General features: G+C 40.9%; 1 protein-coding gene across 8 annotated transcripts in view; it reads right to left on the bottom strand.

Annotated features, from left to right (window-relative positions):
• The window catches only part of RAPGEF6 (Rap guanine nucleotide exchange factor 6), a 219,071-nt gene extending 201,556 nt beyond the window's left edge, over nucleotides 1–17,515 (bottom strand). For 6 of the 8 annotated variants that reach the window (XM_050792724.1, XM_050792729.1, XM_050792731.1 and 3 more), the window contains exon 1: nucleotides 13,588–13,853. In XM_050792724.1, the coding sequence (XP_050648681.1) occupies nucleotides 13,588–13,656 (69 nt within the window). In that variant the 5' untranslated portion in view covers nucleotides 13,657–13,853. Of the gene's footprint in view, nucleotides 1–13,587; nucleotides 13,858–15,075; nucleotides 15,195–16,366 lie in introns of those variants that run through there. The other 2 variants (XM_050792727.1, XM_050792725.1) reach the window with 2 other exon arrangements.
• Between the last annotated feature and the right edge of the window lie 1,421 nt (nucleotides 17,516–18,936).

Here is an 18,936-nt window from a genome sequence, read left to right as displayed (position 1 = left end):
CTCCTGGGCTCATGCGATCCTCCCATCTCAGCCTCCTGAGTAGCTGGCATGTGCCACCACACCCTGCTGATTTTTGTACTGTTTTTTGGAGACAGGATTTCACCAGGTTGGCCAGGCAGGTTTCAAACTCCTGGGCTCAAGCAACCAGGAGTTTGAGGACCCACTTCAGCCCCCAACATTTTGGGATTACAGGCATGAGCCACCACACCTGGCCTTGTATGCTTTAAATCATTACTCTAGATTATTTATTAATACTTAATACAGTGGAAATGCTATGTAAAGAGTTGCTATACTGTACTGTTTAGGAAATACTAGCAAGAAAAAATGTCTATACATGTTCAGCACAGGCACAACGATCATGGGCCTAACTTATTTTCCATCCTTGGTTGGTTGAATCCACAAATGCAAAACTCATGGATATGGAGGGCCAACTGTATCTTAAACTCATCAGGGTTCCCTTTTCTAAAACAACTTGAACAGCACCTGCCTACCCTTTGCTCTTCTCCCACAAAGGCCTTCCTACAAACTCCTGAGCACCTGATATTTATAATTATCACAGTATTTAATCAGGCCATATTTTATTTGTCTATGTGTTTTGCTATCTCCTCCCCAGATGGAAGAACTTCCTTTAATCTTTTAACTCTGGCACATGAAACGGTGCTTAAAAAATATTTACTGCACAAATGTTCATTAGGCAGTCTCCCTCAAAAAAAAATTATGTATTCACCTGTGCCTCAGAGAGTCATGTCATTTAATAATCCTATAAATAATCCAAACTCCATACCAGGCATTGTGACACTCATAAACTCTTTCCTAAAAAAAACCAGAGGATGGTAACCTATTTTAGTTTGGCTTCTTAACTTGAGAAAAGCTGTGGTCATTTGGAAGTCCAGACACTTTAAGATTTTGATTCTGAGAGACTGAGGAACTTCCCTCAGAATTCTCCAAAGGGAAGGAGGAGGCAGGCATGATGAGCTTGACTAAAGACAAAAATCTTGGTCCCTGCAAGGGACAGACTGATTGTGAACTCTGTAACATTGTGTTTATCATTTGACTTCACATTGGACCAACCTGGTGTAAACTAAGGTCTGGCTGTAAATAAAAACAGAATGAGCAATTTTATTAAAATAGGTGAGAATGTGTCTCACCTTTGGCATTACATGCCAAAGGAACATCAAACACGCGTTGGTTATGCCTCCACAATCTAAAGTTTTTAATAAAATTGCTCATTCTGTAGTCAAGCTCATCGAGTTGGGAATCTCCAACACATGCAAAATGATGGGCCTGGAAAAGATGTTCATCTAGACAATCCAGGTCTCATCCAGATCTAACATTCCCTGTCTATCCAACTAGATTTACAAATGAAGGTCAAGGGGCCCCAGAAGTTAAATAAGTCATTTTTCTTTCCAAGGAACCCTCTGAATGTGCATCTGCTGTGGAAAAGTACAACAGAATCTTTGTTCTGCCAACCAGGGATGTGCACAGTGACTCACTCCAAAATGACTCCAAGTACAATGGTGCTCTTTCACCAATTCAGAAAAAAACTCTACAAGTATACATTTGAAGACCACTTTTCTAAATTCTGTGAACAGATTAATGATTATAATATACTAAATTTTACATTTTTTAATTTCCCAGCTGCCTCTTTAACTTTTAATAACCAAAAAGACCTAGTTCTTTAAAAAAAAAAAAAAAACTTTTTCTGATTTTAAGTAGGCAATTACACTGACACCTAGCAGAGCATGAAAATTTGCCCAGAAGTTTTGAATCATCTGGTGAAAGAACATAAACATTCAAAACTGGCATTTATATATATTTTTCTGTGATGTTCCCTGCAAATGTGTTTTGAAGCCATGCAGAAAAGGAGTATTTGTTCCAAGATATTACTACGTTTCCTCCATATGAATTATCTCTCAAGAACTGCCAGGTAAAACAGTGTTTATGGCAATGTTACTTTATTCTTAATGAGAATAGTAATAGCAAATTTTGCCATTTTGCCAAACTTCATCAAGCCTTTTCATCTCAGCACTTTAAATATTACACCAGTAGAAATCACTATTAGAATAGTAAAGGAACAATATTTTTCTTTTTCTTTTCTTTTTTTTTTTTTTTTTGTGAGACAGAGTTTCACTCTAGTTGCCCAGGCTGGAGTGCACAATGGCACAAGCTCGGCTCACAGCAACCTCCGCCTCTTGGGCTCAAGTGACTCTTCTGCCTCAGCCTCCCAAGTAGATGGGATTACACGCATGCACCACCACGTCCGGTTAATTTTGTATTTTTAGTACAGACGGGGTTTCTCCATGTTGGTCAGGCTGGTTTCGAACTCCCGACCTCAGGTGATCCGCCCACCTCGGCCTCCCAAAGTGCTGGGATTACAGGCATGAGCCACTGTGCCCAGCCTTGCTTTTCTTTTTAAAGTCATTTACTCTACAAATATTTAGATATCTACTATGTACCAAGTATTGTGTAATGAACACTGGGAGGTAAGCGTACACTCACTGTCTTCAAGGAGTTTACAATCAGAGAAATATGCAAGTAATCATAACACAGCACAGTAATTACTATGGTGGAAGAAGGCACAAAGTATCTAGGAACACAGAGGAGTGGAAAAGTAAGGAAGGAAGGATGCACAATTCTGCAAAAGAGCACTAGAGATTTTAGTGAAGAATCAGAAGGTGCCAGGCCAGAGGATGGTTTTCCAGACAGAGAAAACAGTCACCTAATATGTAGACTATCATTTACTGTTTATTATCAAGACACTTTGCTAATTATTTCACATATATTATCTCATTTGGTCCACACAAGAATCCCAAAAAGATATTCAGTCCTAGAGAAGTTAGATAACTCGCCTAGGGCCAAATTCTCAGAACTGGAGTCCAGATTAGAAGTAGGCTTGTCCAAATGCAAAATGCAAAGGCCAGTAACACCGTACCATACTGTTCCCATCCTATGCAATGCACAGAAACAGGAGAGATTTTAGTGTCAGGATATAAAGGATAGATAATCAGATGAATAACAAGGAAAGCCCCAAGAGAGGAGGTTCAAAGTCCAGTACAAAGGCAAAATGCAAAGAACTAAGGTAGCTTCATAGTCCTCTTGGTTGCCAGAAAGAATACTCATGATGAGCTGGGCATGGTGGTACACACCTGCACTCCCAGCTACTTGGGAGAACTGCTTGAGCCCAGGGGCTGGAGGCCAACCTGGGCAACACAACAAGATCCTGTCTTTAAAAACAAAACAAAACAAAGAAAAAACCACTCCACTCAAATTAAGTTCAAAAGCACAAAGAACAAATCTATAATGACAGAACCAGAACAGTGGTTTCCTTTGGGAGGATATTGACTGAGAAGGAAAAAGGGGAAATTTCTAGAGTGCTGGTAATATTCTTTATCTATATTCTGTATCATGATATACACAGTAAAATATGTTTGTGAAAATTAATGTGGCAATAGCTGGGCGCAATGGCTAACGCCTGTAATCCCACCACTTTGGGAGGCCGAAGAGGGCGGATCACTTGAGGTTGGGAGTTCGAGACCAGCCTGACCAACATGGAGAAACCCCGTGTCTACTGAAAATACATAGCCAGGCGTGGGTGCAGGGCTCACATCTGTAATCCCAGCACTTTGGGAGGCCGAGGCAGGCAAATCATGAGGTCAGCAGTTCGAGACCAGACTGGCCAACATGGTGCAACCCCATCTCTACTAAAAATACAAAAATTAGCCAGGCATGGTGGCGGGCGCCTGTAATCCCAGCTACTTGGGATGCTAAGGCAGGAGAATCGCTTGAACCCGGGAGGCGGAGGTTGTGGTGAGCTGAGATCATGCCATTGCAATCTAGCCTGGGAGACAAGAGCGAAACTCCATCTCACAAAAAACAAAACAAAACAAAACAAACTAATCTGGCAATGTATATTTAGGGCATATGGACTTTATGTTTCACAGTCCATTTCAAAGTTTTCAAAAAAAGTCTGGGGGAGGGGGAGAAATCATCTTTCCAACCAGTGACCAGGTTGGGCCAATTCTACCTCCTTAATATCTCACTATCCCACTTAACTGCATCCACCACTGGGTCCAGGACTTTATCTCACACCTGAACTACTGCACTTGTTTCTAACAACAAAACATACTTCTTGGAATAATCACTAGTAGTCTTACCTTTCACATGGAAAATATCCCAGTTGGGATAAAAAATACGTCCAGTCTACCTGTATACATACAAGCCTCCCTGTCTCTGCTCCTCCTCACTCAATTACATCTCCAAAATGCTCACATAGTAGTCTTTATAAAAGTGATCTTATTTCCAGGCTTTAAACCCTGCAATGGTTCTTTCTCTCTTATTTATAAGATGGAGTTCAAATTGCTGAAATTATCCAAACCCTGCTAGTACACCCAGCTTCATCATTTAACATCTGACATCATGTACCATCATCCCCAAACATCCCAGACATTAGCATAGTGTTTTGCAACTTTTTTAAAATTTTCACCCCCTCCCAAAGAACCTTTCAGACAATTTTTCCTAAGCACTCCCCGATCTCTAATTAAATACTAAGGAATAAGACACTGTCAGTTTAGGGTTGAGTTTTGGAGGGCCACAAACCATACCAATAGCTATGATTTTTTCCCCACTCCCCTAAAAAGCAATTTTTGCATCTTTGGGAGCGGTATCACTTCCAATGGGAATGCCTGCTCTAGACTTACAGATTGGCTTCTTCTACAACTATACATGGCTTGCCACCACCAGTACTTTTGCTCCTGCCTCTCTGCTTGGAATGACCTCTCTTGATCATCCAGAAATCAATTCATAACATTTAACACTGAATTCAATGCTCCTCCATGAAGCTTGTTCCTTTCCCCATCTTGCAATCCCAAAGCCCTACTCATACTTTTGTCACTAATAACTAAAACATTTATTACATTTACGTTTTCTTATGTCTCCCAAGTCATTGATGAATAGAGACCATGTCCCAACTCCTCTCTACAACCTTGGTTTTTAATATGTCAGATATATTATTTCTTAAATGAATGTACAAATTAATGTTATCATCTGCGTGAGGTAACCATAGCTCAGTTTAAGTGGGACAGTCCCTCTTTAACCTGTTATTCTGACATAAATATTAATAGCTCCTCTTTTAATTCACAAAAATGATTTGAATAACATATTGTTAATCTATACCTAGGAAATGAGAAATAAAATTCTGAACAAGAGTAGAACATAATCAGATTGGAGAGGAAGATCACTCTAGCAGCAAGACTCAATGACTCAAGCAATAATTTGGGGGTAGAAACAATAAAATAGCCTGAACTAGAGTAGTAAAACTAGTAAGAAAAGGGCAAATAAAAAGATTCAGGGGATAAAGTTTAGTGGCAAGTTGCATCTATGAGGAATGAAGAGAAATAATACAAATGTCTAGAGACAGCAACTTGGCCAGTTGCCAACAGATTATGAAGGAAGAGGAATGATGATGGCTCAATTTAGGACAAGTGGTTGAAGAACCTGGAGGACAAAGTGGTTAGATATATGACGCTGAAGCACATAAAATTTAGGGGGTAAGTTGGAAAACATAGTCCTAAGAGGCATTAGCATATAACTAATTGAAACCAAGCTGCTGAGTAAGACTGTCCAAGAAACACAAAGTTAGCAGTTCTAATGAATAGTAAGTACTACCTTTTTAACATATGACTTTACAAAATGTATTTCCAAATCTTGGCTTGTAAAATATTTATTCATCATTTAATATGTGCAAATCATGGCATCAAGCACTGAGAGGGAAATAAACATTAAGGGAAATATAAGGAGTTCTTTCTGAAGTAAAAAAGAAAGGTTATAAAGAATGGTATTAAATGTGGACTGAGCTGAGAAACAGCCAAGTTCAAGGTCTAATTATGACTGTGGCTTCTTTAAGGAATCCTGGCATAATGACACAAAGAAGTACAGGCATACCCTGTTTTTATTGTGCTTGGCTGGTATTGTGGGGTTGTTTTCTTTTTTCTTCTTTTTTTTTAAATACAAATGGAAGGTTCATGACAACTCCACATCAACCAAGTCCATCAGCACCATTTTTTTCCAACAGCACATGTTCACTTCATGTCTCCGTGTCACATTTCAATAATTCTCACAACATTTCAAACTTTTTCATTATATTTGCTATGGTGGCCTGTGATCAGCAATCTTTCATGTTACTATTGTAATTGTTTTGGGGCACCACAAACTGTGCCCATGTAAGATGGCAAACTTAATTGATACATGTTATGTGTTCCGACTGTTTCATTGGCTGTTCCCTCTTCTCTCTCTCTCCCTCTCCTGGGGCCTCCCTATTCCCTAAGACGTAACAATATGGAAATTAGGCCAATTAATAACCCTACAATGGCCTCTAAGTGTTCAAGTGAAAGTGTCACGTATCTTTCACTTTAAATCAAAAGTTAGAAATGATTAAACTCAGGAAGGCTAACGATGGCCCAAAGCCGGGCTTCCTGCACCTCACATTTAGCCATGTTGTGAATGCAGAGAAAAAGCACATGAAGAAAATTAAAAGTGTTACTTTAGTGGACAAAAAAATTATTTTTAAAAAAAAAAAGTGAAAAAGTCTTATTGCTAATATTGAGAAAGTGTGAGTGGTCTAGATAGACGATCAAATCAGCCACAACAATCCCTTAAGCCAAAATCTAATCCAGAGCAAGGCCCTAACTTTTCAATTCTTAAAAGGCTGAGAGATGAGATGGCTACAGAAGAAGTTTGAAGCTAGCAGAAGTTGGTTCATGAAGTTTAAGAAAAAAAGCCACCTCCACTAACATAAAAAGTAAGTTATCCTGAAGAGCTAAGATAATTAATGAAGGTGGCTACACTAAAATCCAGATTTTCAATGTAGACAAAACAGCCTTATATCAGAAGAAGATGCCACCTAAGACTTCCATAACTGGAGAGGAAAAATCAACGCCTAGCTTCAAAGCTTCCAAGGACAGGCTGACTCCTGTTAGAGGATAATGCCGCTGGTGACTTTAAGTTGAAGCCAATGATCATTTACTATTCTGAAAACCCTAAGGCCCTTAAGAATTATGTTAAATCTACTCTGCCTGTGCTCAATAAATAAACAACAAAGCCTAGATGACAGAACGTTTGTTTACAGTATGAGTTACTGAATATTTTAAGCCCACTGATGAGACCAATGAGACCCACTGCTCAGAAAAAAAGATTCCTTTCAAAATGCTACTACTCATTGACAATGCATCTTGTCACTCAAGAGCTCACATGGAGGTATACCAGGAGATTAGTGATATTTTCAGGCCTGCTAACACAATATCCATGCTGTGGCCCATGGATCAAGGAAAAGTTTCAACCTTCAAGTCTTGTTATTTAAGAAACACATTTCATAAGGCTACAGCTGAGATAGATAGTAATTCCTCTAACAGATCTGTGAAAAGAAAATTGAAAACCTTCTTGAAATGATTCGTCATTCCAGATGCCATTAAAACCATCTGTGGGCCAAGCATGGTGACTCACGCCTGTTATCCCAACACTTTGGGAGGCTGAGGTGGGAGGATCACTTGAGCCCAGGAGTTCAAGACCAGTCCGGGCAATGTCGTGAGACTATCACTTAAAAGAAAAAAAAAAATTGTGAAGCATGGGAGGAGGTCAAAATATCAACACTAACAGGAGTTTGAAAGAGGTTGACTCCAACCCTTACGAATGACTTTGAGGGGTACAATACTTCAGTGAAGGAAGCAACTGTATGTGTGGTAGAAATACCAAGAGAACTAGAATTAGAAATGGAGCCTGGGCTGGCTCCCAGCACGTTGGGAGGCCAAGGTGGAAGGATTGCTTGGGTCCAGGAGTTCAAGACCAACCTGGGCAACATAGCAAGGCCTCGTCTCTACAAAAAAAAAAAAAAAAAAAAAAAAAAAAAATCAGCCAGGCATGATGGCATGCGCCTCTAGTACCAGCTACTCAGGAGGCTGTGGTGGGGTCGCTTGAGCCTAGGAAGTAGAGGCTGCAGTGGGTTGTGATTATGCCATTGCACTCCAACCTGGGCAACAGAATGAGATCTTGTCTCAAAGAGAAAAAAAAAGGGAGAAAGAAAAAAAAAATGGAGATGGAGCCTGAAGGTGTGACTAAATTGCTGCAATCTCATGATAAAACTTGAGTGGATGAACAGCTGCCTCTTATGCATTAGCAAAAAATGTCATTTCTTGAGACAGTCTACTCCTGATGAAGATGATATAAATACTGTTCAAATGACAACAAAGCATTTAGAATATCACATAAGCTTAAGCTTAGTTGATAAAGCAGGAGCAGAGTCCGGGAGGACACCAATTTTGAAAGAAGTTGCTGTAGGTAAAATGCTATCAAACAGCATCACATGCTAAAAAGAAATCTGTCATGAAAGGAAGTCAATTGATGTGGCAAACTTCATTGTCTTATTTTAACAAACTGTCACAGCCACCCCAACCTTCGGCAACCACCACCATGATCGGTCAGCAGCTATCAACACTAAGGCAAGACCCTACAGCAGCTAAAAGATGACAACTAGCTGAAGGCTCAAATGACTGGTTAGTGTTTTTAGCAATAAATTATTTTTAAATTAAGGTATATACATTTTTTTAGACATAAGGCTATCACACACAGTAGACTACTATATGTGTAAACAACTTTTATATGCACTAGGACATAAAATTCACGTGACTCACTTTATTGGGATATTGGCTTTACTGCAGTGGTCTGGAACCAAACCTGCAGTATCTGGGAGGTATGTCTGTACCTTAACAGCTTTTGTTGTTTTACTGCACTTAATTGTCCATAGAGTATTTAAGTCTAAAATTTTCCAAAAGAATATCTTTGCAAATTGAAAAAGGAAAGCAGAGAACTAGCTCAGGAAAGACAATGTTCTGTGGAAGCTGAATCTATAAGTAGGAGAAATCTCTCACACACACACACTGTGTTAGAAAGATATCTAAATGGCACACTTTACAACATGTGTCTGTACTTGATGTCTGGCTCACTAGGACTATGCCTGAGTTGATAGTTCCACCTAAGGACAACAGATGGTTCAAAATAAATGAACCATTCATTTTGACCCAGAAACACAAGGAGTTCTTTACTCATTATTTACTCATCAATTATACGACACAAACAAATGATTTCAACATACTAATTCTTATCCCTTTGTACACTTTTCACAACATTTTGCACCCAGTAGGTATTCAAGGAAAAATTAGCTGAACAAATAATTTTATCCCCTTCTATTTTACAGCTTATTAATTTGGCTTCTATGACACCACCACTCTCTCGGTTTTTCTCCTACTGCAATGTTTGCTTCCACCCATTCTCCTTTGCTGATTTCTACTCTTCTCCCCGACCTTATATTGATCTGATGTCCTATGGCATTCACTGTCCTTAGTCCTCTTCTATTCTCTATGTACACTCACTACTTGCTAATTTTACCCAGTCTCATGACTTTCAACATCTATAAACTGATGACTATAAAATTTTTATCTCCAGCCCAGCCTTCTTAGTAATACAAATCTGTATATGCAACTTCTTACTCATTTCTAACAGACATTTCAAACTTGACATGTTCAAAACTGAATTTCTGATCTTGCCCCTAAAACCTACTTCTCCTGCAGCTTTCCCCATCTCGCTGATGGCGGCTCAAACCTCTCTGACTGTAACTCCAACACTCCAGTTATTTAGGCCAAAAACCTTGAAGTCATGCTTGATTCTTCTCTTTTCCTCAAGGTCCACATCTGATCTATTAGCAAATCCTGTTGGCTAACCCTGCAAAATATTTCTAAAACTTAACCACTTCTCACCACTTCCATTACTATCACTATCACTTTAGTCAGAGTTACCATCATCTCTTACCTGATTTAATGCAATAATAGCCTTTAACTTCCTGTTTTTGCCCCTAAACACCTACAATCTATTCTCAACACAGCAGCCAGAAGACTACCCAATAGGGGAGTCAGGTGTAGTGGCACATGCCTGTAGTTCCAGCTACTTGGGAGACTGAAGGAGGAGAATCTGTTGAGCCCAGGAATTAGTGACCAGACTGGGCAATATAGTGAGACCCTCTTTAAAAACAAAAGGTAGGCCAGGTGCGGTGGCTCACGCCTGTAATCCCACCACTTTGGGAGGCCGAGGTGGGCAGATCATGAGGTCAAGAGATTGAGGCCATCCTGGCCAACATGGTGCAACCCCGACTCTACTAAAAATACAAAAATTAGCTGGGTGTGGTGGTGCACACCTGCAGTCCCAGCCACTTGGGAGGCTGAGGCAGGAAAATAGCTTGAACCCAGGAGGCGGAGGTCGCAGTGAGTCAAGATTGTGCCACTGCACTCCAGCCTGGGCGACAGAGCGAGACTCTGTCTCAAAAAAAAAAAAAAAAAAAAAGTAAAAAAAAACGGTTAAGCAGGGCCAGGTGCGGTGGCTCACGCCTGTAATCCCAGCACGTTGGAGGCCAAGGCAGGTGGATTATGAGGTCAAGAGATTGAGACCATCCTGGCTAACATGGTGAAACCCCATCTCTACGAAAAATACAAAAAATTAGCTGGGCGAGGTGGCACACACTACTCAGGAGGCTGAGGCAGGAGAATCGCTTGAACTCGGGTGGCGGAGGTTGCAGTCAGCCAAGATTGCACCACTGCACTCCAGCCTAGGCGACAGAGCAAGACTCTGTCTCAAAATAAAAATAAAAGAAAAAAGGTTAAGTAGGTCAATATCACTCCTCTGCTTCAAAATCTTTCAGTGCTCCCCCTCACTGAAAAGTCAAATAATTTGCAATGATTTAGAAAGTTCTATATGATGTGCCCTATGCTATGCATCATTATTTCCACTCCTTCATCTCTTACTACTCTCACACCTGTTCACCCTTCTCCAGTCACACAAAGCTGCTTGCTATTCCTGGAATGCATCAAGACATGCTCTCAACATAGGGCCTTTGCAACGATTGCTCCTTTTGCTGGGAAAGCACTTTCTCCATATACCCCTATAGTTAATGCCATCACATGCATCAAGTCTTTGATCAAAAATCATCTTCTCAACCCAGACGAACGAACCACCTTATTTAAACTGCAACCCAGCCTTTGCCCCTTGCTTTCAATCCCTCTTACTCTGCTCTTTTTTAATAGCAATTAAAAGCTACATATTATGTAACTTACCTTTTAGTATATTCATTATCTGCCTTCCCCCCTCTTCATGCTATCAGAATGTAAGTCTTACTAGGGCAGACCTGCTTTGTTTATGGATACAACCGAGTGCAGAGACTAGTGCCTTCAGCTGCTAGACTCCCAATAAGCAACTATTGAGCTAATATATTTATAATAGACCCTTGGGAGTCCAGTAAAAGTAAGGACCTTCTGAAAACAGAAATGAACTTGTGAGAATTTCGTCAAATTATTTATAACAAACAAATCACTAGGATTCAGATTTCCTTCTTCATACTTCTTTACCCCAAACAAATTCTACGCTCATTCAAAAGCACTACCAATGCATCAGTTAACCTCTTATGCTGCTAGATGTCAGGGCTACATTCTGCGTACTGTGGGCAGCTGTTTAGCATTCCCTTGAACAATGCTGCTGTTCCAGTTAAACAAAATAAAGTACTTAACACAGCACACAGTGGCCAACATAACTTTATGAACAGTTTAGAAAATTTCCTAAGGTTCAAAAATAGGCAATTTCAGCCAGGCGCAGGGCACACGCCTATAATCCCAGCACTTTGGGAGGCCAAGGCGGGAGGATCATGATGTCAGGAGTTCAAGACAAGCCTGGCCAACATGGTGAAATCCCGTCTCTACTAAAAAACCAAAAATTAGCTAGGCATAGGGGCGTGTGCCCGTAATCCCAGCTACTAGGGAGGGTGAGGCAGGAGAATTGCTTGAACCGGGACCCGGGAGGCGGAGGTTGCAGTGAGCTGAGATCGCGCCACTGCACTCCAGCCTGGGCTACAGAGGGAGACTCCATCTCAAAAAAAATAAAATAAAATAGGCAATTTCAAAATAAATAATTCTGCTGTTAAAGAGCAGTAGGATTTTTCCATTAAAATGTGAATTTAGTACCACAAGTAATGTTTAAAATTAAAAGCAGCCGGGCAACTGTGGCTCACACTTGTAATCTCAGCACTTTGGGAGGCCAACGCGGGCAGATAACTTGAGATCGGAGTTCGAGACCAGCATGGGCAACATAGTGCAACCCCGTCTCTACTAAAAATACAAAAAATTAGCCAGGCGTGGTGGCGCCTGCCTGTAATGCCAGCTATTCCGGAGTCTGAGGCAGAAGAATCGCTGGAACCAGGGAGGCAAAGGTTGTAGTGAGCCAAGATCGCGCCACTACATGCCAGCCTGGGTGACAGCGTGAGACTGTCTCAAATAAAAAATAAAAAAAAAATTAAATTAAAACCTACATTACACATCGTAAGCCTTGTATAATACTTTCCAAGGCTATAAAAGCTGTAAGAGAACTTGCCTACTCAAATTCATACTTTCAATTAGCTCACATTGACTTCAAGAATCAGCATAAGGAAACAAAAACTCCTCGAATTATAAATGTGTATCTCAAAAAGAGAACTCTGGAAAGTGGTAGAATTTGTGCTATTCCTATGTAAACATCAGGATCTTCAATAACATAATTTGACCTATCATGGCATCCGTTATGGCCTGAATAATTGTCACGACCCAAAAGGTCAGCCCAACGTTACTAAGACTCAGTATGCAAAACACTATATATCTGAAAAACTCCACAGTGACTTAGGAAGAATTAACCAAAGCATTTCATTTACTGCAACTTTAAACAAGACAATCCAACAATCCACTCACATTGTTGTTAGTGTTTTGTTTAGAAAATATGTCCCACTTGTCATAGAAACTTCTCCAAATCAAGGAAAACCTTCCCCAAAACCTTAGCATTCTACCAGGATAAGCAAAGCTAACAGGTTTTAGTTACATGCCAGAAAACAAGCCTTCGGGTCGAATGAAAATCTTTTGAGCTGACACCATAACTGTTAACTCGACACAGCAAATTTTGGATCCAAGCACAAAATACTGTAAAATTTCCCAGTGACAGTCTGAAAAAGTACCTACAGCGGTGTTCTTTAAACATGCATCATCTACTACAGAATTTACCATTTGACTGGATGCAAACCTTTAAACTAATTTTGAAAACTTTCTCTTTTTTTAGGCAACCGTACAATATTTCAGGGACCTTTAAAGAAAAACTATTTCTAAATTACATGGCTGAGATACTTCCCTTACAATTTTCATCTCGTTTTTCATAGTCTACTTAAACGAATGGGCATCTAACTCCGAAACTCGTTATTACTCAACTCAGAAAATACGACTTAGTAATGGTGCTTTCTTAACGACACTCAGAAGTTCCCGGCAAGGGATGGGTACGCGGGTTAAGACCGCATCACGGGCAGGAAGGGCGGTTGGCACCCTGCTGGCGACAAGGGCCGGGTCAGGGCAGAGACTCAAGAGAACAGATTCCCAGTAGCAGGTGCGAGACTCTGGCAAGAGGGCAGTCGCCGCGGGTTTCGGACAGACAGGGGGATGCTGTCTATTGGACTGTGGGACGCACATAAGGGTCGACCAGCCTCACCTCTGGAGTCCGCTCGGGCGGCTTCTTCCTCAACGCCTGCCTAGCGCCAGGATCCACGGGTGAGTTCATGGCCACGGCCTGGGTACTCTGCAGCCTACCCTTAGCAGCCCACGCCACAGTTCATTCACCCTAGGTAGCGGGTGCGGTACCTTTCCCCCGCCCCAAGGAGGGAACTTCGCGCCGTAACAAGGTCCAAACTCAAGCAAACAACCCTTCGCAACGCCCGCCTAGGGCCTCTACCCACGCGCGACTGGCCGGAGACAAGCCCTGGCGGGGGCGGGGGAGAGTAAGTGCGCATGCGCAGCACGCACGCGCACGCTAAGGAACGCCCAAGGGAGTGACTCCACTGTGACGTTAGAATTGGGGCGGTGCGGGTAAGTGGTTTCCTGCTGTCGTCGTGAGATTTAAAGACACCTCGCGAGACCTCACCTAAATCCGTCACGGGATCGGCCTTGGCGTTGAGGTTCCGGCTTCTCCATCCGCTGGAGAGACCGGAAACGCGCTGAGGGCCTAAGCAAAAATAGCAGTTTGGGGCAGAACCGGAGAGAACTGTTGTGCCCAAATCCGGAAGCCCAGGGCGTGGCCAAGTCCGGGTTTGCGCTCCCCTCTGCAACTTCTACTGCCGACTTTGAATATGCGGAAGTAGAAGCCGCCATTCGGCAAAGAAGGAAGTCCACGCACACCCCATCTCTCTTTAAATAAAACGAAATCTCTTGTGAAAGCTGCCCACAGAGAAGTGCTTGATCTATTCGAAACGGACGTCATGAGACCAGGGCAGAGAAAGCAAACTTTCATGGCCAGGATGGGCAGCCGGTGCCGCGGCCAGCTCACGATTACCTTTGAGTCAAAAAACTGGATTTAGACTGCGTTCATGTAACTAAATGCCCGGGGCAACCCTCCCTCAGGCAACTGGGTTTAGTGTTGGGACTCGAGTGGCAACTTTTGCAATACTTTTTACATTCTAGTCTGCTTCCTAACAGACCGAATAAAGCCAATTTTGTTTCACTGGTCCCTTGGTAAGAAAAACAGAACTCTCTTAGGAGCAGCCAGAGAGCTGCTGAGGCTGTTTCAACAATAAGCTCACTGACAATTTCAGAATCCACCGTTCTGGGATACTCCTTACCCTTTCTTGTAAGTTCGTAGGTAACTAACTTTGGCGACACCACCTTTCCACTGAATTTTAAGCTCCTTGATGGCTGTAACCACATCTAGGTACACGTTGGTATTTCTCACAGCAGTTAGCATAGTTCACTAAACAAGGTGATTTATGATTATGACATGCTTTCCAACTAATGACCGATTCACAGTAATTTTAATGACATAATAAGAGTTAAAAGTATATTTGAAAGCAATGAGAGTTCAACACCGTTTCTGGGACCCGCAATGACTTAAGGGCTGTTTTCTGTTGGTCCTGGGGCTTGCCCAAACTGGGAGTTTACAACATACTATTAGCATTTCTCTTTTTCAGGTATAGAGCAAAAACCTTACCAGGGAAGTGTGGCATAGCCATTGTAGAAATAAAGTAATCGTGGAAAAATCACAGGATGTTGCAGACGATCTGTTTTCCTCATCATTTTTGGTACAAATATAACCTCTCAAAGGTCTGCCTAGGATCACAAACAAAAGTTATCCCTTCCGTTCTTCAAGGATCATTTTTCAGAGTCACATCAATATTTTGAAAGAGGGTAAAAGGAACTATAAAGCATGATCACCACGAACTTGAACTTTAGGGGCAAATAGACCTAGAATTTGTGTCTCTAATATTAGACCTCTTCTAGTTAAGTGACTTGAAGTTATTCAACATCTTAATTTTCCTATGTTAAATGGGAATATAGTAAAGGACCTGTTGTTTCAGAATTTTCTTAAGATTACGTGAGAAATTTCACATGAAGCACTTAGTATGTTGCCTGCACAATCTAAGCACTCTTTATTATTTCCATGATTTCGCCTCTGGGAAGTGATTTTTTTTTTTTTTTTTTTTTTTTGAGACAGAGTTTTGCTCTTGTTGCCCAGGCTGGAGGGCAATGGCGTGACCTCAGCCCACTGCAATGTCCCTTGAACTACTTGGGAGTTCAAGGGATTCTCCTGCCTCAGCCTCCCGAGTAGCTGGGATTACAGACGCCCGCCACCACACCCGGCTAATTTTTGTATTTTTAGTAGAAACGGTGTTTCACCCATTTTAACCATGTTGGCCAGGCTGGTCTTGAACTCCTGATCTCAAATGATCCACTCAATTTGGCCTCCCAAAGTGCTGGGATTATAGGCGTGAGTCCCTGCTCCCGGCCTGGGAAGTAATTCCTCTAAAGTAGAAATTCAACTTTGAATAATTGAGTAGATTTTTTTAGTATAGTTTTTTTCACTTATAACAATCCCAAAACACATTTAAGTATTTGTGAGGATGTGGAGCAAGAGGAACTCTCTCAAACTGCTGGTTAAGTGCAAGTTGGGAAGTCACTTTTGGCAAAAAAAAGTAATAAAGCTGAAACATAACACACCTTATGACAGCAAGTCCTTTCCTTGATATATGCCCTATAGCAGCAGTCCCCAACGTTTTACGGCACCAGGGACTGGTTTTGTGAAAGACAAACTTTCTGTGGGGGTTGGGGGAGGGTTTCAGTATGGAACTGTTCCAACTCAGATCATCAGGCATTAGATTCTCATAAGGAGCATGCAGCCTAGAACCCTCACATGTGCAGTTCATGATAGGGTTCCTGCTCCTAGAGAATCTAATGCCCCTGATGATCTGACAGGTGGAGCTCAGGCAGTTATGCTTGCTTACCTCCTGCTGTGTGGCTGCTTCCTAACAGGCCATGGACCAGTACCAGTCTTCAGCCTGGGGACTGGGGACCCCTGCCCTATTAACAGAAAAGATGGAGAAAAATGTTCATTATTCATAGAAGCCAAAAACTGGAAATAACCCAAATATCCATCAATACTAGAAGGGATAAATTGTAAAATATTCCTCTACAATGGCACATAGCTACATAGCACATAGTGATGATTCTCCAACATAATGTTGAGAGAAAAAAAGCAAAACAAAATACAGAGTATAATTACACACACAGAGTTTAAACATAAGCAAAACTAGGTCTTTCAGGGATGCATATACAGAGGTAAAATAATAAAGAGAAAACAAGGAAATGAAGTCAGAGTGGTAGTTACGAAAGTGAGATGGTAGAGAATTATGGTCAGGATAGGGCACATGGAGGAGGGGGCTTCTGGACTGCTGAAAATGATCTACTTATTGACCTTAGTGATGGTTATATGAGTATATATTTACTCTGTTTTCTGTATATATTTCACAAGAGAAAGTATGCAAAAATAATTGGGGTTTGTCATTAGACAGCAGTAGTAAAAACTACATTAATATACATGGTGACTATCCGTAACTAAATTTAAGTATACATTTTCAAAATCTATCTTGTCCTTTACTATCTTGTATTATATTGTTATATACAGAGAAAAGTGAGGAGAGACAGTGAAGTTCTAATAGCTATTTTCAGACAGAAGGCAACCTCCAGGACAGGATTCACCAGCATTAACTTGTATCTGAAAGAAAAATATAATGGTCTGAATGCAAGTAATTTATTAAATTGTGGGAAAATAAGGACTTTTTAATTGGCTTAACTATTTATGTTTACTTACTACCTGACAGCACATTACATATAAGTAACATGTATATATAATTTTTTTGGTCTATCCTCTCCACAAAAAGGAAAATATGTAAACTCTATGAAAACAGAAATAATGTATTATTTACTGGCATATCCCTAGTATCCAAACCTATGCCTAGCACATAATAGGTGTTGAATAAATATTTGCTGAATGACCAAAGAGAACTAAGGACTAACTTATTAAGAGGGCATTTTGCTATTAGAAAGAGAGGTACTTGAATATCATGAATCTGCTCAAGAGTGAAATATATATATGTATATATATATATTTTTTTTTTGAAGAGAGGTACTTGATTGCTCTCCAGTGACAAAGATCATCTCTGGTTACATAGCTGTTGGATTGCAAAACTGAATGCTCAATAAATAGAGGTAATCATATATCCATCTTTCCAGAATAACTGCAAACCAACAAAAACGGGGTAAAGAGCTCTGGTTTTAACAGTACCTGAAATGAAGTAACGAATTGAGATTTGGAGTATGCTAGAGATTGAGTCACTACTACGGACAAATAAGAGCTTTTACTGACTCAAATCCAGGTCAGTTGTTATTGAATCAGAATCTCTGGGAGTGGGGGTCTAGGAACTCTTATTTTTCAAAAGCTACCCCAGGTGCTTCCAATATGCAACCAAGTTTGAGAACCACTTTTAAACTATAATAACTGTGATTCTAAACTAGTCTGATCCATTTTTAACCCCAGCCATTGTACCATACTAAAGGACATTGACTTGTGAGTGCTAGACCAAATATGCCCAAGAATGGTATCACAAGATTCTTATGAAAATAATACCTTCCCTGTACTTACATATTTATCAACAGTTTCGTCCTTCCCCTTGAGACAATGTAGGAAAGCAATACTGCGTTTATCATTATTTGAATTTGTGCACTGAGGTAAATATAAGGACTGTCCTGATTAAGATAGCCACTTGAAAAGGAAGGAAGCTCAAGCCTCTTTAACTTAATACTCTCCTTAGAGGAAAATGCAGGTTTATTTGTGGGATGTTTAAGAAGACTGTTTAACCCAGATAGAGGTGTCTGCAATCTGATGAAGGGATCAGTCTAGATTCAGGTTCACCAGAAACAAAGTTAGTGTTAAAAGAAAGATAAGGAGAACTAGTCACCTGAGTATCGGAAGAGAGAGGGTAACTGAGCACATGCTTTAAGACCAAAGGACACTGAAGTTCTCCTGACAAATAATGGGTGGGAACATATTCTGTTCTGGACTGCTTGTATTTTTGGCGGGGGGTTGGGGGCGGGGGAGGGCAGGAAGGGGAAGTCTCAACTAATCTTAAATTTAGAGCAAACAGGGCAAAGCCCGGCATGCAGTATGGAATAAAAACAGGAAGCACTACACTCCTCTATGTCCCCCATTTCTATCTGCCTAAGCTGTTCCCACTCACAGCTACAATTTTCCAGCCCCACCTTGCACCTTCAGCTCAGGTTTGGTCCTACTTGCCACCCTACCCCACCTTTCATATTGGCAAAGACAAATGAAGAAATCCCGGATATCTTTACGATACAGCTGTCACCACATAGTAGTTGAGAAAACATTCTGGTCTGAGAGACAAGATGAACACACAGGAAAGACTGTGAGTTCAGAAAATCACATTAAAGTCTCTGTATTTCCTTTTCTCATTAGCAAAAATCTTCTCACAAATGTTACCAGTTTTAAACCTCT

Source organism: Macaca thibetana, chromosome 6 (assembly GCF_024542745.1).
Source record: "Macaca thibetana thibetana isolate TM-01 chromosome 6, ASM2454274v1, whole genome shotgun sequence".
NCBI classification, from domain to species: domain Eukaryota; kingdom Metazoa; phylum Chordata; class Mammalia; order Primates; family Cercopithecidae; genus Macaca; species Macaca thibetana.
The sequence above is the reverse complement of the archived record's forward strand: the minus strand, read 5'-3'. Positions and strand labels throughout refer to the sequence as shown.